Source organism: Macaca nemestrina, chromosome 4, assembly GCF_043159975.1.
Source record: "Macaca nemestrina isolate mMacNem1 chromosome 4, mMacNem.hap1, whole genome shotgun sequence".
NCBI classification, from domain to species: Eukaryota; Metazoa; Chordata; class Mammalia; order Primates; family Cercopithecidae; genus Macaca; species Macaca nemestrina.
The window spans coordinates 77,862,197-77,885,416 of record NC_092128.1 but is presented as its reverse complement, the minus strand read 5'-3'; the positions used below and the strand labels follow the sequence as shown (position 1 = coordinate 77,885,416).

General features: G+C 38.8%; 1 protein-coding gene across 1 annotated transcript in view; it reads left to right on the top strand.

The window, feature by feature from the left end:
• Positions 1 to 23,220, top strand: part of LOC105475566 (collagen type XXVIII alpha 1 chain) — a 184,552-nt gene that overhangs the window by 99,771 nt on the left and 61,561 nt on the right. The window contains exons 26-27 of the mRNA XM_011730931.2: positions 9,448 to 9,516; positions 11,785 to 11,853. Coding sequence (XP_011729233.2) covers positions 9,448 to 9,516; positions 11,785 to 11,853 — 138 coding nt within the window. The remainder of the gene's footprint in view (positions 1 to 9,447; positions 9,517 to 11,784; positions 11,854 to 23,220) is intronic.

The following is a 23,220-nucleotide window of genomic DNA, read 5'->3' as shown; positions in this document are numbered from 1 at the left end:
GAGTGTGTGTGTGAGTGTGAGAGAGAGATTCATAGAGAGAAACTGGCAAAGAAAGGAAGATAATTCCAGTTAACTTTGCCCTCTTGCTTGGTAAAGTGTGGGACATTCTGAAAATACCAAAAATTGTCCATGGCAGCAGAAGCACAGGACCCAAATGTGTGCAAAATTTCTCCCCCTTTGAATTAAAGTGACAGAGAAATTGTATATATGTGTGTGTGGTAGTATAGCCATATGGATCCTGATATGTTTTTCATTTAAGCTTTGTGTAGTTGCCTTAAAATTGTGGCCTTAAGGCATTAACTTACAAAACAAATGTGTTTTGAAATGAGGAAACCATTAAGGTTGACGATGAATTTATGGTGGGTTTTGGTGCTGTTTAGTTAAGGTCACATGTGTTTAACATATGACACAGACATTAAACTCAAAGCTTCTGTGTTTGAAAACATATAAAAAGCAGTCCCTGACATCTAGCACCCTTGTGGTTCCCCATAGCTTTTTTCCAAGTGGAAAAATTCCCTACAACATCAGTGATTATTGTCCTTCTAGATACAATTACCTTGAATTTAATTCAAATTTGGTAAGACCTTCTGAGATATTTCCAAAATTATTGTAAAAACTACACCTTTGAAGGAGAGAGGAGATACAGATTTTAAACTCACCTTTGAAACATGCTGGGAAGAGGAACTGATCATTTGGTTTCTTGCCAAGTGAGAAGTGCTCATCCAGTGTCCTCACTCCTGGATCCAATCTCCTGGCTTGTTGATGGGGAAGCCAAGCTCCAAGCCCCACCCATCACTGCCTGCTTTTCTTCACTGGAGCCTTGGATATTAAGAGCACTTCTTGTGATCTGGGGACAAACATGCCATACAACTCATTTCTCTTTGAGAAGCTGCAGATAACTCTGCTCCTGTGTTTTCACCCCACAAAGCTTTGTAAGGTACATGTAGCCTAAGAGCTGATTTCCTGATATCCCTGAGTATGAGTTTATTTCTGGCCTCATAGAAAAGGAATATAAGACGTGGCTCTCCTGAGTTCCCTAAGGGCAGGTACAGCCTACCATGCCCCTCTCTTAGCTTTTTTCAGACCCTCTCAGGGAGCTGGATCATCACAGAAAAAGCTATGATCCTCTCCAAAACCTTGGAGTGGTTGAGCTCAGCCTAATCTTTGCACAGAGGAGATCTAACCTGGATTTGGGGTTAGGAACTCTTAACCTCAAGTTGTTGGCATAAGTCTGTTGGCAGAAAAGACTTATTGGATTGTTGTTGTTATTACAGGTATAATTACTATTATTATTATAATGATTATGTATTACCTAAATATTTCCAGAATATTATGACATTTTGAACAGTACCCCTGTTTTATAGATGAAGAAATGAACAACCAGAAGGTTGAGCAACTTGCCTCTTTACGATAGAAACATTTTTGATACTATATTTGTTTTGTATATGAGAGGGGCTTTGGATATGGATGAATGAATGAAAAACTAAATGGATGAATAAATCAGAGTAGAAAGCATGACTTACCCAGATCTACAGATACTCAATCTCCTATGCTGTCCATCTTCTATCTAGGCACTGTTTTGTGTGTAGTTGGATCGTTTCTTCTTTCAGCCTAGCTTTTCTATTGTCAAAACTTAAATTATGTAAACATTAAAGAGAAGCATAAACCCAAAACCCAAAAGAGTTAAATATTTTTCAGTAACTTTAAATGTTTGAGTATCGTAAATACATGCTTTATTTGACAAAAGTGGCCCATAGTCATAAAACGCAAGTCTATGTGGAATTCCACTGAGTATCATTATTCTAAAAATGTTCCCAGCATCTGAATTGCCCTTCTGTTCTTTGCAATGGCTCACATATGTACACTCCACCAACAGGCATTGGTGGAACAGAGGACCGATTCACACAGAGATGCATTAGGAATGTGTGAATTCCATTGGCAGACATAGACTGGACAAGGAACTCCATTTTGAACAGTGCCCAACAAGGAGGGCTGGCCTAGGATACAGACTTAATAATGAAGTTAAGGGCATGTAATTCCAAAGTGGACTTGAAGAAAGCCACCTCCCTATAATATGACTGCAAAATTGCTACAGGCTGGACAATCAGCCCAAAACAGAGCTAATTAAAGCCAGAGCCATACAAAGTTTAGACGCTAGGCAGTTTGACCCAGAGGTTTCAGAAAGGGTCATATCCAAGACCAGGAAAAGGTAACTTTTCAAGTTTACTCCCCAATGCAGTTCTATGCCTCATCTCTAAAATCTGAGCTGCACTCTAATCCACCTCATGACTTTCAGTATTGCTTTCATCTCTCCTTGCTGTTTTCCTAGCTTTGTATTTCTCTTCTTATGAGTATGTACATACTTTTCCTTCAGCCCTAGAGACACACGGTAAATCCCCTTAACATTCATCGCCCACATCACAATAAACACATTTTTATTTTTCATCATGCGGACTTGGAGGAACTTTCTCCCAGTGGAAAATTATAGTCAGTTTTAGTACAGGACAGCCTGCTCTTCTCCCTGTCATAAGAGGCAGTATCAATATTTCTGTTTTCAAGGTTTCTAACCAAGCTAAGTAAGACTCTTCCTCTCCACTGAAGTTCTTGGCAAAAGGCCATCATTTGTGTATCTTTGATGAGTTGATTTTGAGAAAAGGAAAAAAAACCAAGAAGTTTTAAAATTGTCAGGGACTATGAGATACAGCTGTTTTGGGGTGAATATCAAAGTTTTAGGAGAGAAATTGATTCAAGTAATTGAAAATACTTTAAATACTTTGAAATTTAAAGGTGAAAAAATACTTGAGAGGAAATGTAGCAATTTGAGAACTTTGTTTTCCAGCATTTGTATAATTCTTTTCTCATCCCCATGATGATCATGCTGACAGTTGGTACTATCTTCCTATTCATATTAAAGGGTGTCATTGAGAAATGACTGAGTCATATCATTCAATAATCAATACACATTGCCAATATGTGCATATGCTTAGAAAAAAGCCTCTAAAACTTCCATTGATTTTCTGGCTACCATGAGTGAGGTGTTCAAGAACTACTAACTCATGACATAGGTGGAATTACATAATTCATTCCAGAGTTCTGGCTATGTTTGTGGTAGTTGGAGTAGTTATATCTTAATTTTATTTAAAAACCAGAAAGAAAGAAACATAAGGCAGCTGCTATCATCACTTTGACTTCTACCTTATTTTAAAACCCAGTCATTCCTCAGTTTCATCATTTAGCAGAATCTTTAGAGTACCATTCCTTGGAACATCCTTAAGAGGCTGATTCTTTCACAGTGAATTTAATTTGCTTTTATTGTCCCCAAAGTAGAAAAGCATGAAATCACTTTTGGAACAAGTATATCTTGCTTCCACCTTCTTCTCAAAGAGTGGCAGGAACTTAGCTGGCACAAAGGGAGAGAGAATGATTAAAGCCTCATTAGTGTGTGTGGGGGAGTGAGGGGGAGGAAAATAATCTAATGGGCTGATTATTTCCTCAAATATTGTGTTGAAATTTTTAGAAAACTCATAAGGTATAATGGGTTGTTTCTTTGTCACTCTTCTACTTTGAAACTTTGCCACTTACTAGCTGTGTGACCGCAGCAAGTCATTCAGTCTCCCTGAAGCTTAGCATTCTTATCTGTGATTTGGGATAATAAAGCCTATATCACAGGTTTATTCTGATAAATAATAGAATAATGTACATACAACATCTTTATGAATTCTAACATATTAAAATGTAATTAGTGGTAGTAACCATTTTATGCATCACACTGCCAAATCAAGCACATTGTAGGATGGATAAGAAGAGAGATTAAGAATTGGTATAGGTAGGAGATCTGGAATGAAGTCAATTAACACGTTGGAGTAAACTGCAAAACCGAGGATTAGCAATGGAGGGAAAATGGGAAGGGAAGACATAGAGGGCTGGGTTCTTGTGCAGGTTGTGTGGGACCTATGTAATATGGGATGAATCTTATAATCCAGGATGTTCTTCTCCTTGAGAGAGTGTGATTGGCAATATAGGAAAAGGACTTTCACAGTTTCACAGCCAAACAGCTGAGGTCTTTGCATTAAACGGCAGCTGGAAGAAAGTCTATGGAAAAGTTAGCAACTTGCATCTAGTCCCAGCCAACATCAAAATGGGAGATGGGTTCTGGAGTCATACCTGGGTTTGAATTGCTTCAGACTGCCTGGTTTTTGGCAAGTCATGTATCCTGCTATAGCCTCAGTTTTCTTATCTGTAACATGGAATAAGTTGATGTTGATAAGATCAGGTAAGATAATGAATGAAAAGTGCCTGCTGCATAATAAACTTAATAAGTATTATTTTTATTTATTATTTATTATAATAGTTTTAATATTAACCAAAGTGAAGATTTACTGAGAAAATGAATGTGTTTGCTCTCCTCTTTTTCTTCTTTCATTTAAAAAGGGAAAGCTTCAATGTATGAGTTTTAGAACTATCGTAAGATGGTGTGTATTTTTAAAGGAGTTAAAATTATCCACTCTGCAAGGTTATGGTCTAGGTAGTCTTCACTGAATCATTTGTTAAGTTCATATGCACAAGTACTGCAGGCAGACCTAAATTTGGCCATTTCCTGTGAAAATGAAAGCAGTATCTCCCATCTAGAATCCCTTTTGTGGGCCAAGAGGAAATGGTATGCCATCTAAACAGTCCATTATTCTTCTTTTGAGAGAGTGTGTGCAGCGGGTAGGGATAAGGCTAAGGCTGTCATCTTAGGAAAGTGATAGATGTCGTTGCCAATGGCGACTCTAGAATTTGCTCGCATGTCTGTTCATTATCTCCTGATACAAGGGCTCCCTCTGCAGGCTCCAACAACCCTCAGCTGTTGCGTGGGAAGCTAGGTCCAGCTATGCAAAAACCTGTTGTAATTTCCTTTATTTGTGAATGTCGCTGTATCCACTGACAATAAACTGTGTATCTGAAAATATCACAGGTCAACACACTTCTTAGGTACCTGTGGTGCTACCTTATGACAAAACCAGTGCCGTCAAATGGCCAAGTAAGACCTGCCCGCAATTCTCTTGCTCACATTCACCAGGTGTGGTGGCCTAACATGGACACATAGCCCATGGAACAACAAAAGATCATCTTCAAAGACCCCACCACAGTGGAGAGATGCGACTTCTGTGGATTCTCAGATCATTAAATGCCTAATATTCCCATCTATCGAAGTATGGTACATTTACACTGAGAAACAACTCTCATGCTATGTTACAGACCAATTCTAATATCTGCAGAATGTTAAGACTTGATTTAAAGTCTATTAGATTCACAAAAGCATTACTATATGTCATTATTTTCCCATAGTTTGAAAGATACAAAAGATTATTTAGATATGTGAAACATAGCTATATGTCAACAATTATATGGATAAGGATGGACAATTTGTTTTAGGTGAACACTGAAGGACCACAGATGACATGGAACACACCTTAAATTCATTGGCTGAGGCTGCAGGACAGAGAGAACAGTAAGGTATCTACAGGGTCAGCTGTCCTACTGCAGTTGGCCATCAGACACTCCCAAAGGTTGAAGGTTAGGGGGAAGTGAATAAGGGAGACTATCAGGGAGAGAATGAATAGCAACACAGAGCATTGACAAGGCTGGCCTGAGGTAAACTATGGACCTATTTTAACTGCTTTTCCCACTTGCTTTCCCATGTGGGGGTATTAGTATGATTAATACTAGTTGAGGGGAGGTTTTAGCTAACATTCTCACAAGAAAAATATTGTGAATTAAATACTAGAGTGTCAAATTTTTTCTTAAAACATACTACTTTGTTAAAAAAAAACTTGCCTTTTCTCCATACCCCTATGTTAAAAAAAATTATGTAACATTTGGTACATCCCAAGAATACACACAACACATGTAAATTCTAATGATGTTGAATCTACCTGTGTGCTCCTTCCCTTTGCCCAGTTTTAACATCTTTAAAATCATGAATTATTATGAAGGAGGCCTATTACAGCAACACTATCTCATGCTCACTGGAGAGACTTTTGCTGGGTATTGTTTATGGATTTTAAAAAATTGTATTAAGATAATTTGTTATAAAAATTATAAATTTTAAATTATAAATTATGAAAATTAAGCATTCACAAAAGTGGAAAGACTAGTGAAATGAACTCTCATTTACGTATCACACTTCCTTAACAATTATCAAAACATAGTTAATCTTGTTTTAGCTATATTCTCCACTCCTCCCCTCACTGCATTAGCCTGAAGCAATCCTCAGACGTTACCCATATAAAGATTAAGTATTTGTCACTCAAATGTAAGAACTCTTTTTAAAAACTTGACTGTAATACTATTATCAAACCTAAAACAAATGAACAATTCCTTAACATAGCAAATATCCGGCATTCAAATTTCCGAGCTTGTCTCATCCATTTGCTACAATTGGTTTGTTTGGATTGGGATCCACATCACGCCCACACATTGCATTTGATTGAGATAGCTCTTAAACCTCTTTTAATCAAAGTTGACTCATCCCTGTTTTTTAGCTCGCAGTTAGTGAATATGTTATTTGTACTCACGGATTTGCTGATGATATCCTCATGGTGTTGTGTAATGTGTTTCTCTATCTTCCGTCTATTATTGTAAGCTGGTAGATCTAGAGGCGTGTTTACATCCAGGTTCAGTTTTTCTAGGCCAGAATGTTGATAGGTAGGGTGGTGTATTCTCTACTGCATCACAGCAGGGGGCACATGGTATCTGGTTGTATCCTTCCTTCCTTTTTTTTTTTTTTTTTTTTTGGAGACAGAGTCTCACTCTGTCACCCAGGCTGGAGTACAGTGGCGCACTGCAACCTCCACCTCCTGGGTTTAGGTGATTCTCCTGCCTCAGCCTCCACAGTAGCTGGGAGTACAGGTGCCCACCACCACGCCCGGCTAATTTTTGTATTTTTAGTAGAGATGCAGTTTCATTACATTGGCTAGGCTGATCTCGAACTCCTGACCTCGTGATCCACCTGCCTCAGCCTCCCAGAGTGCTAGGATTACAGGCTTGAGCCACCATGCCCTACCTGGCTGTATCCTTCCTAACCTTTTCACCTCATCATGGAAGGGCACAGGCAAACAGAAATGAATGAGAGGAAGCCATCAAATCTGGGGTAGGTTGGGGTGACTGAGCAAAGAGGAGTATTATTTTTGATAAAACATTCAATGATTTTGGGTAAGATTTATTTGACTATGCTTCCTTGTTTTGTTGGAGGGTGTCAAAATGTTTGGAAGAGAAAAGACATGTCCCTTTTAAGATGTAGCAAAGTATATGAATCAGTCAGGTGCAGTTGGAGAACTTCAGGCAGTGAACTTACACTCCCTTTGAAGGTACTTCAGAGGTACTCAAGAAAGGAGTGATAATGGAAATGTATGTACTGCAGGGTTTTCATGTTCTCTACTTGGAGCCCTTGATGTTGGAGTGATCCTTTCAGCTGGCAGGAACTTGGGGACCCTCAAAGATGGGAGTCAGTAGGAGAGAGGTGTTAAAGAGATAATTAGCACCTGTAGCCTTAAAAGCAGCTGAGTACTAAGTGGAACAGATGGAGACAGTATACTAAAAGTGGCCTGTAAGCAAAAGAGAAATACATACTTATGAAAGTAGATATGAAAAGAATTCAGTCAGTAATAAAGTACAGTTTTAAAATGGCCCCTGTCCTTTTAAGGGCTTGTGTTATCTAGAAGTATTTTAGAGTTTGTAAGTAGAAAGTAAATTAAAAGATGGCCTGTTTTTCTGGATAAACAACTTCAACATTTCTTATAATTTATGGTTTTTGCAATGTTGGAAGCTAGAAGCTGTTTAGCTGGTAACAGGATATGGGCAAAACAGGACCTAAGGCAAAGGTCTTGGGAGATATTTCAAAGCCTGACCCTGGTTCTTTTTATTCTTTATTACTTTATTCAGGCATATTTTACACATTATAGAATTCATCCTTTTTAGGTATAAAATTCAGTAGTTCTTTAAGTAAATTTGCTACTGTGCTATACAGCCATCACCATAAATCAGTTTTAGGACATTTTTATCCCCTCAGTAAAGTCCCTCAAGACCATTTATGGTTAATCCATGTTGCTATCCCTGGCCCTGGCAGTGACTAATCTCCTTTTTGTTTCTATACAGGTACATTTTCTGGATATTTTTTGTAAATGTCATCATATAAGATATCTGGCTTCTTTCATTAGTAATAATGTTTTTGAGGTTCATTTATGTTACAGCATTTATTCATAGTTTATTCCTTTTTATTGCTGAATTTACAGGACTTTGTCCATTCACTAGTTGATGGGCATTTAGGCTGTTTCTAGTTTTGGGCTATTATGAATAATGCTGCTAAGGGCATTCATATGCAAGTCTCTGTGTGGATATACGTTTTTATCTTCTTTGGGTGTGTATGTAGGAGTGAAATGACTGTATCATATGGCAAATTTATGTTGAACCTTAAACCACCAAACGGTTTTCCAAAGTGGCTACACCAGTAATTATGAGGGTTCCTGTTTTTCTACATCCTTCTAGCCCTGCACCTTAATAGCTGTGCAGACTTGGGCAAACCTTAGTTTCCGCTTTCATAAAATAGGGGGGTGGAGCTGACATATACTAAGTGCCTATTCTGTGGTAAAAATCATGATAGAAACACTTATAAGCTTTGTCTCACTTAATTCTGAGCCCTATGAAATGCAGATATGATTTTCTACATATGTGATGAATTTACTGAGGTTCAGAGAAGTTACATAAACTAGACATCATTACAATGCAGGATTATTGTGAGTACTAAATTACATCAAATAACATATATGAACATGTGTAGCATTGTCTTGGGAATACAGAAGGTGGCTAATGAAGTGATTTTTATTTCTCTCCTTCTTCCCATCATTAGCATCTCTAGTAGGTCTAGCCACAGGGCTTCACCTACCCTCATCAGGTCCCACCAATTTTCTGGTAATAGTTGCCAGCTATGAAGCTGTCGTGCCTTAGTGAAGTTGAAAATCCTTTTTAGAGTTTACCCTGCAGTTCCAATTAATGAGGTGGCAGAAACATCATAGAGCCAATCTCTAACTCAAATAGCATAATCTTTGTGGCATACAATGATAAAAGCAACTAGTTCAGGATATGATTATATTTCTTAATGGTTGTTTTTTATTCTTGTCTCTTCTTCCATCCTCTATTCACAATACTTTTCCAAATTCTAGAGAAGAGAGTTCTGATAAAAGTAAATGTTGCCAAGAAGTTAATTGACTTGATTAATTTGAAATGGACCTGGATCTGTTGGTTTGAAGATTGCCCAAGTGGTAATATAAAAGTGATCTAGGAGAAGGGGGTTCAATTAGTACCTTAGTCACATTCAAGAAGTTTTTATATTAAAATACATATATTGAAAAAAAAACATAAAGTATTTAAAAAATTAGTAACTTGTTATTCATTGTGTCTTTTCAGGGAGAGCCTGGGGTCAGAGGCCCTCCAGGTCCTTCTGGGCCTCGGGGCATAGGAACCCAAGGGCCAAAGGTGAGTCCTCAGCTCAGTGCTCTGTGTGAGGGTTAGATACCATCAGTGACAAACAAGTGAACAGTAGCTTCATAGGAAGTGTTCATTTTGGTGTTGACTTATTTTTTTTTTCTGGATGACTGATGAAAAGTCTTATTTTTTGTATTAGGTGAACATTCGGTAAAATAGAACATTTGAATTTATAAAGCCGTTTACTTCCCCCAAAAGAAATGAGCAAGTCAGCCTCTTTTTAATTGCAAAGTGCTCAGAACATTTCCAGGTTTCTTAGAGGCTGTGCCATTGTCAAGAAGCACATCTTTACTTCGGCAGAGGTGCCTCAGGTGGCCTTTTAACAGGTCACCTGCTAATGTGTTGTGTCCTGTGTGCCACAGCTACTCTGGCAGGGCGTCAGTGCAAGAGTCTAGATTGATTGTCCCTGGAGAAGACGAGAGCAACATCTTTTGGCCCATATTCCCTCCTTTCTGTGTCTCCTTCAGTTTGGTGGTTATTCATCCTTTTATTCTTTTAATCCAGTGTTTCTCAGAGAGGGAGACTTTGTTTCCCTTCCCTGGCCTCAGGGAACATGTGGCAATGCCTAGGGGCATTTTTTGGTTGTAGTAGGTTGAATCCAGAGATGCTGCCAACCATTCTACAATGCCCAGGACAGCTTCCCATCAGAAAGAGTGACCCAGCTAAAAAATGTCAATAGTGCTGAGTTTGAGAAATCTAGTTTTAATTGTTCATTCACTTGCTCAACAAATTTATTTGATTTGTTCAAACGTAGGGTAAAGAAGTAGCAAGCATGTTCAATAGGGAAAATAGATGCCAAAGAACCACCTACCACAAATTCAAATTTTGAATTGATATATTCATGCCGAAAATGCACAGAAGTGAATTAGAGCCCATTCTCAGAGAAGAGAGGGAAAAGCCTGTATGAGTCAAAGATTTTACTGAGCATCCCAGAATTACCAAGATTCTCAGTTTATCTCTGTTTTGTCCATCAACTCCATTTTGGCAGTGTGCTATTTTTGAACCTTCTAGATCACTTTAAATAGATGACAATCCCCTCAAGATGTTAGTAGTCATTATCACTGGGTGATGGGAAGATGGGTCTGTTTTTCTTGTTCATGTCATCTTTATTTCTGTTTAATTTTTTTTTTTTTTTTTGCAATGGGCAGGTATTCCTCTTATAATCAGAAAAAAATCAAGCTTTTTTTTTATACTGGAAAGAAAAAGACTGACTTATACAATAACTTATATTAACTCAGCATTTCTGAAGGTTTCTTCCACCCAATGTTAATTTAGGAACTTCTGGGATAAGCAACTTTACACTAATTTCTTTATTGTGGGACTTGTTAGAGCCATTAATCTACTATATTAGTGTGCACTGGAGATCTCCAAGGGAAAGCACATGCTATTTTCCAATCTTATTCCACCACGAAGTGTTTCCAAAGAAACATGGGCTCAGTTTATGAACAGATACTGGGAAATGCTACACTTGCTTATTGCTTCATCTACATATTTTCCTAAAAATTTGGACATTGATATCCACTGAATCTTTAACTGCAACCTCAGTGAAATCACATCTTATATTGAAATGGAGGCCGGGCATGGTGGCTCACACCTGTAATCCCAGCACTTGGGAGGCCGAGGGGTGTGGATCACGAGGTCAGGAGATCGAGATCATCCTGGCTAACACGGTGAAACCCTGTCTCTACTAAAAATACAAAAAATTAGCCGGGCGTGGTAGTGGGTGCCTGTAGTCCCAGCTACTTGGGAGGCTGAGGCAGGAGAATGGCATGAACCCGGGAGGTGGAGCTTGCAGTGAGCTGAGATTGCGCCACTGCACTCCAGTCTGGGAGACACAGCGAGAATCCGTCTCAAAAAAAAAAAAAAGAAATGGAGCAACATCTTAAAGCTATATGGAGCCACATGTCAGTGGTTTTCATACGTGGTGCAGGGCAGCCCTGGTGTTCTTGGGCTTGGTGGTAGGGCAGTGAAGGGGGCCCAAGCAGATGAGGCCCTGGGCCTCCATTTCTGCTTAGGCCAAGCAGCTCTGCTTACTGCTTAATTTTTATTTGGATTATATATAAGGTTTTGTTTGCAAAGAATTCTGTAGTTTAAAAATATTGGGGAAGCACTTGAAGTAAAATCAGAAGTAGCTTATAGGCAGCATGAAGGTCCTGGTCAGACTGAAGTAAGAATGAAGCTGAGAGTAGTAATACTTAACGCTCTTTCTTCTTCGATCTTCTTACATTTTGTCTTCAAATTCTCCCCATCTTCTAACAGGGTGATACTGGGCAGAAAGGCTTGCCGGGCCCTCCTGGTCCCCCCGGCTATGGATCACAAGGAATTAAAGTAAGTGAATGGGGTTGTGCTGGAGTCACCTCTGATTTCACCACAGTGATGGAGAGAAGAGGTTGTTGATAACACAAAAATGGCTATTATGAAATAGATTTATTGTGAGCCTAGCAGTTAAATGGCATCCAGTATTTAGAGACATCATCTGGAAGTGTAAAAATGGTATGAGTACAATCCTTTAGCAAATGCTAAACATTATATAAATTGCTTGGTGCAAAACTGAACTGTTCTATGGTTTGTTGCTCTCCTTTCTTTGTGAATTGAATGATTTATACTCAGCTGCTCTCTCTCTCTCTCTCTCTCTCTCTCGCTCATGCTCCCTCACTCTCTCGCTTGTGCTCACTCTCTCTCTCTCTCTCTCCCCCTCACCTTCCTCACCTGTATCTTCCATGGTAGCCCAGGGCTTCCCAATCTTAGTTCACAGTGGCATCACCTAGGGAGCTTTTGAATAGTACTAATGCCCTTTCCCAGAGGAACGAAATCCAAATCTCTGGGAGTACAGCGTGAGTGCTGTAGTTTTCAAAGCTCTTCAAGGGATTCTCCTGAGCAGCCAGGGTGAGAACCTCTGTTCCAGGCCCTAAATCTGTGTTACTGGAATTCATAGCCATCTACATGTCACTTTGTTTCTGTGTCAGCAGCATCAAGCTTATCCAGCATGGCGGGGACTCTCAGGGTCTCGCATGTCTCAGTAGACAAATTTGGCATCTAAAGGTTACTATGTAATTCTAAAAAATTCCCTCTTCTGCTTCTAATATGTTGATGTTGTTGTTGTTATCGGTTCACTCTTTTTCCTATTCCACTGCTGCCCCCCGCATGAGGTGGTTTTTCGTTTTACATATATATTTACCGTGCTTAAGCTTTGAAACTGAGTTATTCACCTCCGGATGATTGAGATTGATTCTAAAAATGTGGAAACATTAAAAATAAACTCCTTTTCAAACAGCAGAACTTCTTAGTAAGTAGGAGACAGTAGGAGCTTAAGATAATAAATGTGAAAATCCCGTGTTGAAATTAAACCGCCTACTTCTGTGTAGAGAGAGTGAGCTCAGTCAAGAGCAGAACTCATAGAATGTGTGTTAAATCTCCAGTTTTATCACACAATGTCTAGAGCTTCTATAGCAGGTCTTTTAAATAACAGTTGTTCATCTCTCGGGCTGAGTATCCAAGCAAAGGCCAAATAGGCATGTTGCCCATATGGTACAAGCCCTGAAAAGAAAACAGCAAAACTCTGCTTTCTCATAAACAACACCAATCTCATACTTAATCTTTAAATTCTAAGGTTAAAAGGTGGTAGTGCTGTACACACAGTTTGACATGAGTTTGCTTAGGGAATAAACCTATGCCAAACCACAGGTCTTGTCACCAACATAAGTTCAATTCACACATGCTGTCAGTTTATTGCTGCCACCTCTTTAGGTGTGGGGCCGGTTTTCTCCACTCTCTTATCTGGGAAATACTTCCTCATTTTCGCCCGGGTTGTGTTTAATTAATCTTTACCAACTATAACTTATCTGGCTTCCTGCCCATCCTTATGCTCTCAGGGTTATGCTGTGTCCAAACTCCATCCTGGATGGAATCAGGTCCTGAAGCCTCCCATCATAGGAAAGAACCAAAATCAAAGCTGCCACGTATCCCCATCTTATCAGAAATGAGATAAGTTTTTCCTTCACTTAGGTCTGTAGCCTGATGCTGCTTAGCAGTGAGCTCTGACTAAGGCTCACTCATAAAACTTCTCTAGGCCGGGTGCGGTGGATCACGCCGGTAATCTCAGCACTTTGGGAGGCCAAGGCAGGCAGATCACTTGAGGTCAGGAGTTCAAGACCAGCCTGGGCAACACAGTGAAACCCCACGTCTACTAAAAATACAAAACTTAGCCTGGTGTAGCGGTATATGTCTGTAGTCCCAGCTACTCAGGAGGCTGAGGCACAAGAATCGCTTGAACCCAGGAGACAGAGGCTGCAGTGAGCTCAGATAGTGCCACTGCACTCCAGACTGGATGACAGAGCGAGACTTGTCTTCCAAAAAAAAAAAAAAAAAAAAAAAAAAAACCACCCAGCACTTTGGGAGTCTGAGGTGGGCAGATCACAAGGTCAGGAGTTTGAGACCAGCCTGACCAATATGGTGAAACCCCATCTCTACTAAAAATACAAAAATTAGCCAGACATGGTGGTGCATGCCTGTAATCTCAGCTACTCAGGAGGCTGAGGCAGGAGAATCACTTGAACCCTGGAGGCGGAGGTTGCAGTGAGCCAAGATCGCACCACTGCACTCCTGCCTGGGCAACAGAGTGGGACTCTGTCCCAAAAAACAAACAAACAAACAAACAAACAAAAACAACCAGGAAAACCTCTTTAGACATATTGGATTGCCTGGCATCCAGTTGGCAGCAGGGCAGAGGTACGTCCCTCAGGACTTCCACCTCATTTTCCTGACCCTGGCAAAAACCGCAATTACTATTGCACCAACGAAATACCATCGCTGCAAAAGGGAGGGAACTGAAAAACCAAATTGGTGGCATTCTTCTGAGTCATTTCAAGGATATAGGAACAGTAAAATTTCATTTCTTACCTTTATTTGTTGACTTATTTCCTACCCCTTTCCAAAGAGCATTTGAATCAGTGAAATCTGCTTCTGTTGATGTGTGTGCTTAGTAGGCTTTGATGGAAACCTTTGTTGCTGTTAACCTTTAACACAGAAGCCTGAACTGTACTCTGTCTCTCTATCCGCTTCCATTTATGGGAGAAATAAGGGTTGTAGCTGCAATCACAAGTGATTTGCTTCAGCACTCACCTAATTTAGTTGCTGGAATATTGGCTCTTCAGCCAGTCATTCATTCATTCAACCAACCAACTGATACTGATTGAGCACCACCTATGTCAGGTATATAAGCCAAGTGCTAGTATAAAGTAGTGAGTAAAAATATATGAACTTAGTCCTCATGGGATTTACAGGCTATAAAATAGACTTTGGGTTCTGGAGAGTATAGAGGATGGCACAATGGAGTGAATTTAGATTACAGCAGTAGGCAGGCCCCTTGTGAGGTCCTATAGGCCAAGTAATGAGTTTGGCCTTAATCCTAGGAGCAACTGAAGAATGATCTGATCAGTTTGGAAGAGACTCACTCTGGCTACCATCTGTAAAATGAAAGGACATGACTGGAAGGAATATGGGAGTAGAAGGGCTTCTCTTTCCATACCCCTTCCCATTCTCTTGATTCTGTATGTGGAAGAGTATGATCTTCTGGGAACCTCTTTCCCCTGCCTTTCCTGGGGCTCTGGGACCACCCAGGGCTGCTGCTGTGGTAGCTCTGGTCCTGGAAAACCCTGAGAGCATGATGGGCTCGCCCCTGTTTATTTAGTACCATGGCAGCCTCCTGCCATTCCTCTGCTGGTCCAACTGGCTCTGCACTGAAGAGGAACTCCAGCTCCTTCAGGGCCTTGGTGCTTTTTCCCAACCACAAATGTCTGTTGTTTGGATAGATGAATATGGGACTGTGGCTGTTTGATCCTAAAATGGTTCATGTCACAGGTCAGGAAGTTATATGATGCTACCATTTTGTCCCACTGTGAACCTCCAGAACTAACCCAGATATAGATCAGAAGTCCCACAGATTAAGTCAGGAGGGAGAAAGAATGGGGCTGGGTCTGGAGGAATTCCTTTATATGCCAAGTAGCCAATATGAGGCCAGGAGGGATGTGATTAGAGGGTGGACCACCCAGGTTACAAAGCACGGAGACAGACGTGGATGGCTTCTCCCATTCTTCATTTCTGATTGGGAGTTATGCCAGTTTCCCCCTCTCTATCCTTGTTTAAGTCAGTTCCAGTGTCCTGATCAACCCTGACATTCCCTTAGTACTTATATTCAGAGGACCCAGAAGTCCTTATATAAACACAATTCCTGGTAGCCCTCCTGACTTTAAAGACTTTATGAGGTAGATTTGTGGACTGGCTCTACTATAATTGTTCCTATGCATAAATGCTTTATTCATTGAGAGAATTAGCTTCCATGCCCCTGGCTTTTGCTCTTCCTGTAGGCTTGAACATGACTGATCCACCCCTGGCTGAGGATACCTCTTGTTGGGCTATAGCAAAGGAGGGGTTATTTCAAGCCTAACAAGTTTGTTATCAGTTTTAAAAAATAGCCTCGATTACATGGGTAATTTGGTGACCTCTATCCAACAGAAACTCCGGGGTCCCCAAAACTGACAAATAGCAATGACTACAGTGGTCACACAGTCACGGGCCTAACAGATCAACCTCTGAGACATCTGAAGCTCTTAAATAGAGTGAAATACATTCTGCATGACATCTCCCTCTATCTATCTTCTGACCTCCACGGTATAAGGGAAAGAGAATGAGGGACTCATTTCTCAGTGACTTTAGAGTCACTCAGATCTTGGCCTGAATCTGGGCTTTGATTTTTTCCAGTTGTAACCTTAGACAAATCATTTATCTTTGTTGAATCTCAGCTTACTAATCTTTAAAATGGGGATAATAAGGCTTATTTTACACGGTGTTAAAAAGAAAAAATTGTATAAAATATCTAGGACACAGAGTTGGTATTCAACCAGAATGTGGGCTATGGAGTCAACAGATTTGAATCATGGCTCCTCCACTTCCTGAATATTACATGTCTCCCTCAGTTTCCACATCTGAGTAATGTGATAATGCAGTACTATTTACTAAAGATGTTGTGAGGAATGATTGAAATTAGATAGTACGTGTAATGCATGTAATACATGGTTATATATGTGGAAAATGTTTGTAGCTATTCACATTATTATTTCTACTGTTTCCCTTTCCTTTCTGCTAGTCCCTCTTGAATTTTCCAGGAAGAAGGCCTACAATTCTAATACTCATGTGATTTAATGCTCTTAAGCCTAATATGTTGGTTACATTTGTTATTGTAGGCATTGCTCCAATTCCAAACAGACACCCAAATGTATAATGGTTCAAGCAGAGTAGAGGGTTTTGCTCACATAACAGTCCAATGTGTGTGTTCCTGGTTGGTGGGTGATTTTCTTCCACACAGAATTTTAGAAAACCTTGTCTTCCATTTATGGTTCTTCTATTGGCTGGGCCTCTTTACCACTTACACCCCGCAGGCAAAAAGGGAGTATGTAGAAGGGGTATACCTGCTTCATAAACTCTTGGCCAGGATTTGACATGTATCCCCTCTGCTCACATTTTATTGGTGAGAACTAGTTGCATCGCTGTACTTAATTGCAAAGGGGCTGGGAAAGGTAGTCACGCTGTGTGCCCAGGAAGAAAAGGAATCAGAGGTTTCGTGAAGAGTCAACAATCATTGCCATCCATAATTTAACTTGTTTCTAGGAAAGATGGAAATTTTAAGTTATTTGTTGCTCTGAAGTATTTTGGTGCCTCCAGAAGAGAATAGAAAGTTTGGTGGTCTCCATGGCAACTTCCAGAATGCCCCGTCATTCTCCTGATACTGTGGGCACAGACACCTGGGCTTATAAGGACTGAGTTTAGCCCATCATTTATTTTATCCTATCCTAAAAAGAGAACCTTAGAGCATTGTTAATCTTCTTACTTACTTCAAACAGCATCAGTATTACTCATGGATGACTTAGAAATTGACAGTAGACAGGCTGAGAATCAGCCAAAGAGCTGGAGGGGCTTAGGGTTTTTGGTAGGACCAGGAAAGTAACAGGAAATGCTCATTCATGTCCATAGCAAAGCCAGGGCCAGAGAATGAGGGACACCTGGGATTTAGTAGGAGCACCATGATTCAAAGGCTGGGGAGAGATGAGCAGGGAGAGGATCAGGGGAGGGGGACAAAGCTGGCACAAAGAGCCTGATTTCAGGAGAAAAAGAGGAGCAGCAGTTAGGCTCCTGAAGGAGAATAAGGGAAGGTTTGGAGTCCTGGGTGATTGCTTGGGATGCCAGCAGCATTTGAGACCAAGTAGGGGTGTGAAGATGGGTGGGTCAGCTCACCTTGCAGAGTGTAGCATAAATGGGCACAGCCAGAAAATTGCTTCTCCCTCCAAAGCTCTCTGATTCAGGAATTTGGGGCATAATGTGGAACATTATAAGATTATTGACTCTGTGTTTGAGATTAATGTCATTTCTTAGGAAGATTTCTTTTGGTTTGTCTCAGTTGTGCCACAATAACTGTGTTTCTGTAAACTCCAGGGGCTCTTTTAATAGAATCAGGTGTCTTTGCTACCTCTGGCTTCCCTTTACAAGAAAAATTAACTTTTGAAAGAATGTCACGGTTCTGTAGTGGAAATCTCACATGGAGCCTGCCAACCTTCTGCCTGGCTCCTACCTGTGACCTGATTGCTTTGAAAGTGTTTCCAGAATCCACTGGACTAGATTTGTGGTTAGAATGAATCTTTTACAACACAGATAATTGCCATGCTTGAAGGCCAAATAGAAACCATTTATTCATTGAAATTTAACTTAAGGGGGAAAAAGGAATCCCATTTATAAAAAAAGTCAGGGATGGGTTTGAAGTACACTAAGTTGTAAGTACCTACAGAAGGCTTAAAAAGTATTGATACGAGGAATTTTTCTTTCATCTTCTAAACTCATAACCATGCTGTACAATGGTGTTAATTATGAAGGGAGTAACGCACATATATTTTAATATTATGACTTTAGCTTTTGAACTTAAAGATTTTTTTCTCCTTCTTGACTGCAAATAAATAACAGCATTTAAAAAAAAAGGAAGAAAAAAACCAATCTTGGTGGTAGTAAAATCACTGCATTCAAGTTGAACACACCTCAGAAATTAATAGAAACAATCAGTTATCCAATTAACAGCATAGCATAGATGATATGTTTGCGTGCACCAGGAACTTTCTTTGAATTAACCTCTGTGACTTATCTCTTATTGTAATTTTGAAATTCACACAATGACTCCACTTCATAAAAAGGAGGAGTCAAGACCACATGAGAGGCTTCAAGTTTTAAATAGTTTGGTGTTTTAGGATTATGCCTGCCGTGTCAATTGTGGCAGGGGATTGATGGTGTGGCTAAAAATTATCCTGGTGATCAAAATCTACAAACCTAGTTACAGACATTGAAAGCATCTCTATACCTTTATTATTTTTAAAACCAAATTGAAAACAATTACCTGGGTTATAAACCAAAATCAAAAGCGCTCACGGTATTCTCTGTAGGGTGGTACACATCAGGGCACATTTGCATTTATTAACTGAGGCTGGGTCTGTGACCATTTGTATTTTTCACTTTCACGCTTTCATTTACCTCCTGGGCCAAGTTGCTTTCATTCCTTCAAGCCAGTTAAGAAAAAGGATAATTTTAAAAAATAATTCCTAAATCAAAATCTGAGGATATAGTAGACTGTTTTCCTCTTTCAATCTCATTATTAAATTTTCATTTTTAATATCCAATTCTCCAAATCAGATTTGGAATGAAAACCTTAGGCTCTCAATTGAGTGGAGCTTGAATCATCATTATTACTGGCTTGTATTTCTTGCCTATTTGCTATGAACAAGGCCCTGTGTGATGACAGTGACCATCACAGATTTGCTAAAATCTGCCATGAAACAAAAAGGAAAAGCAAATTTTGAAATCACGTTTTTGAATTAAATAGGGTGCCCTATAGTTTCCAAATTCCAAAAGAAAAATAAAAATGGCTGCTGATTTGGTAATAAAGATAAGACATTGCTCAGTACTATGTGCTGGTTCTGAATATTTAAAAAGGAGATTTGAAAATATCACCAAAAGTTAGAAAATTATGTGAAAGATTTCATTTGAACTGTCATATACTAAAACTACTCATCATCCTATAATAGTCCATAATTTATAATTATGGTACGCATGCTGCTGGTTTAAATTGGTCTTTTTTCTCTCCTTTTCCTTCATTTCTTCCTTTCTTTCTCCCTTCCTCCTACCCACCTACTCATATCTGTCTAATATATAAAGATGTAGATACCATATATTTTTTTTCATTCTTGTAACAGATTCTGTCCATGTAAAACCAAGTCAAGTGAAGGACATGAATAAGTTACTCTTAGCTGCTGCTACCACCTTTATAGCCTGTGAATTTCACTGTTGAAAATTTATAAAAGGCATTTTCTCTTTTTCCTACCCATCACTGGTTGGTCGGAAGTAAGTTACTAGTATAAATTTTTCTCCATCTCCTTTTAGCAAGATAAAAGGTATTTTTAGTACTTAGAACTTTGGGTTCCTGGAGAGAGGTAGGGACATATTATACTCTGTAAATTTGATGTATTATTTTATTCAAGCCTCACCATCCTGTGAGGTAGGCCATAGAAAACTAAGTCACGGAGATGTTAAATAACATCTCCCAAATCACTCAGAGCTGCTCTTCACATGACCTACTTAATCATGCGTTAGGTAGTAATCAAATCAGAGTAGATGTTAGAGAGAGGAAACTGATCAATTTGAGGTCTTAAAAACGAAATGTCACTCAAAATTTTAATTTGCATCTTGAAATTTAAAGTTGACACGTGGAGATGTGAGGTATATAAAGTGAGGTCTTTTTTTCCTGATAATCTATTTTTTTATAAGATAGAAATATTACATAAAGAGCAATTCTTTTTCCCAAAGTACAGTTCTTCAGAATCCAGGAGTTGGATTTAGTGACCTTTTGAAATCAATGCTAGCTTTACAAGGAAAAACAACAGCAGGATCTGGGCTGGCATGTGTAGCTGCACTGGCATGGGGCTGTAATAATCACTTCTCACACCTTCAAAGACTTATCAAGTTCTTTCCTGTTTGACTGGTTGAAGGACATGTTCTTTTATACTGCAATCCTCTATGACAAATTAGTGCACAATATGTAATCTAAACAGACTTTTATTGCTCTTACAAACACCTTAAGAACTTTACAACTGTTGGCTTTTTAGTCATCAGCACCTTTCCTTACCTAGTTGCAGATAAGTCTTTCTGTTTTAATTATAAGAAGCAAAGGGAAATGAAGTAAATTACTTGCTCAGGGTTACTTACAGAATCTCTAACAAAGGAAAGATAATGAAGTTTTGAGTATTGTGGCTCAAATTGGCAGTCCATAAAGATATCCCCAGAGCAATCTGTCTTTAATCTTGCAAAAATTCTTCAGCAGCAGTTCTTCAGAACAACTTTTCACATTGTCAGAGTGGGAATCATGAGCATGGCTGTAATGCAGGAACTAGTGCCTATCCTACTCGAAGCCAAATAAGAACAACAACCAGTATTAAAATGAAGAGAACTGGAGGCAGAGAAACACAGAAATGGAATTAAGAAGAAAATGGAAAAAGAAATAGAAGAAAAGAAAATAGGATATTGGTTGTAATGACTTCGTTAAGACCCCGCATTTAGTAATGCTTTTGGCCTTAAAGTCTTTTATTATCTGAAATTAATGTAGTTACTGTCCTTTGATTACATTTCACTGGTGTTCTATTTTTAATCCTCTAACACTTAAATTCTGTTTACCCTGATATTATTGTTGTTGTTTTACATTTTAATCAGTTTTTAACCCCCCAAAATATTATTTTGGGATATAGTCACTGTTTATTTAGATTTATTCATGTATTTACTATTCTCTTTCTCTTTAATCCATCTTGCATCTCAGATTGAAACCACTGTCTTTCTGCCTGCATTGTATTCTTTAGAATTTTTTTTGGTAAAAGTCTACTAGAGCAATTTTTTTTTCCATTTTAGTTTGCCTGAAAGTATCTTTTTTTTCTCCTTAATATCTTCTTAAAAGATATTTTCCTAAGAATAGAATTTCAAGTACAGTTTTCCTCGGAGTACATGGAAGATTTTCCTCTGTCACTTAGTCTCCATTATTGCTCTCGAGAAGTTATCTATCAGTCTAACTATTCCTTTCACAGTAATTTATCCTTTTCTTGGCGGCTTTTGATACCTTCTCTTTTTATTTAGTGTTTTGCATTCTTACTATTATGTGTTTAGATATAGATTGATTTTTATTTATCTTGTTTAAGATTCATTAGAATTCCTGATTCTGTAGACTAGTATATTTTATGATTTCTGGAAAATTCTCTGTGTTATATTTTCAAAGATTGCTTCTGACCTAGTCTTCCCCCTCTGCCCCACTATCTTTCTGAAACTTCAATTAGTTAAACCTTTTAGTTCTTTCCTCTCTACATATCTTTTATATATACATTTTCAATCTAATCATTCTGAGTTACATTATGGCTTATTTTTCTATTCTATGTTCCAGTTCATTAAATCTTTCTTCAGCTGTATCAAATCTGTCATTTAACCAGTCCATTGAGTTTTTAGCTTCAGTTACATTTTTCATTTCCAGAAGTTCTATTTGATTTTTTAAAACTCACATAGTCATTCTATATGGGTAGAATATTATTTTAGAAAAAGAATTTAGTCCATATCACTTCCTTGCTTAAAAAGCTTCCAAGGTATTCCTATAATATTTTTTAAAGATAAAGAAAAGAAAGAAAACCATTAAAAGTTTGTTTGTAATCTGGATGCTGTCCACCTCGTTAACTTTATCTTGCATCTCACTTTATCTCACTCAATACAATCAGAGCACATTGGCTTTCATCCTATTCCTCAAAAACAATATTCACTCCTTTGAGCCTTTGCACTGTTGTTTCTTCTATCTTGGCATTTGACATGGCTGCTTCCTTCTCTTTATGACAGTATTAGCTCAGGTATTATGTCCTTAGAGAGACCACCCTTGACCACATTTCCTGCCTACCCCATTCTCCATCATTTTATCATGTTATCCTGTTTTATTGTTTTCACAGCACTATCATTATCTGAAAATATTTCTTTCTTTGTTGATTATCTGTCTTCTCAAAGTAAAAAGAAATTCTGTGAGCACTGAGGCTGTGTTTATTTTATCCCCCTCTCATTCCCAGCACCTAGCAGAGTGTCTGGCAAATAATAGGAACTTAATAAATATTTGTTGAATGAATAGGTGGGTGATGACCAAGCTCCACCTGCAATCATACTGTTAGACCCACAAAATGATTCGTTCATATGTACTTTAATTCAACAAACAATTATTGGATTCCATTATTAAAGAGAACCCTAAACTTGTGAAGTGATTATTTTCTAAATCCTAGTGTTCAATAGTGGAAATATCTCACTCTTACAGGTTGGTATGCGTGGTTGGCCTAGCAGGTAGGCACTTACTTGGTACAGCTGGATTTGACTTTCTTAAATTGATACCTTTGTGACCAAGTTATCTGTCACTATAAAGCAGCAGGATCACAATGAATGCAATAAAAGTGAATATACTTATTGGACATGAATAAACCTAAGGGTGTTGTGTCTGTTGGTTCTTTTATATGCTTTGGTTTTGCCCCATGAGAGGGTGTATACTTAGTAAATTCTTGATTGATCTTATCTAGGTCCTACTTTTAAAGACTCATATTAATA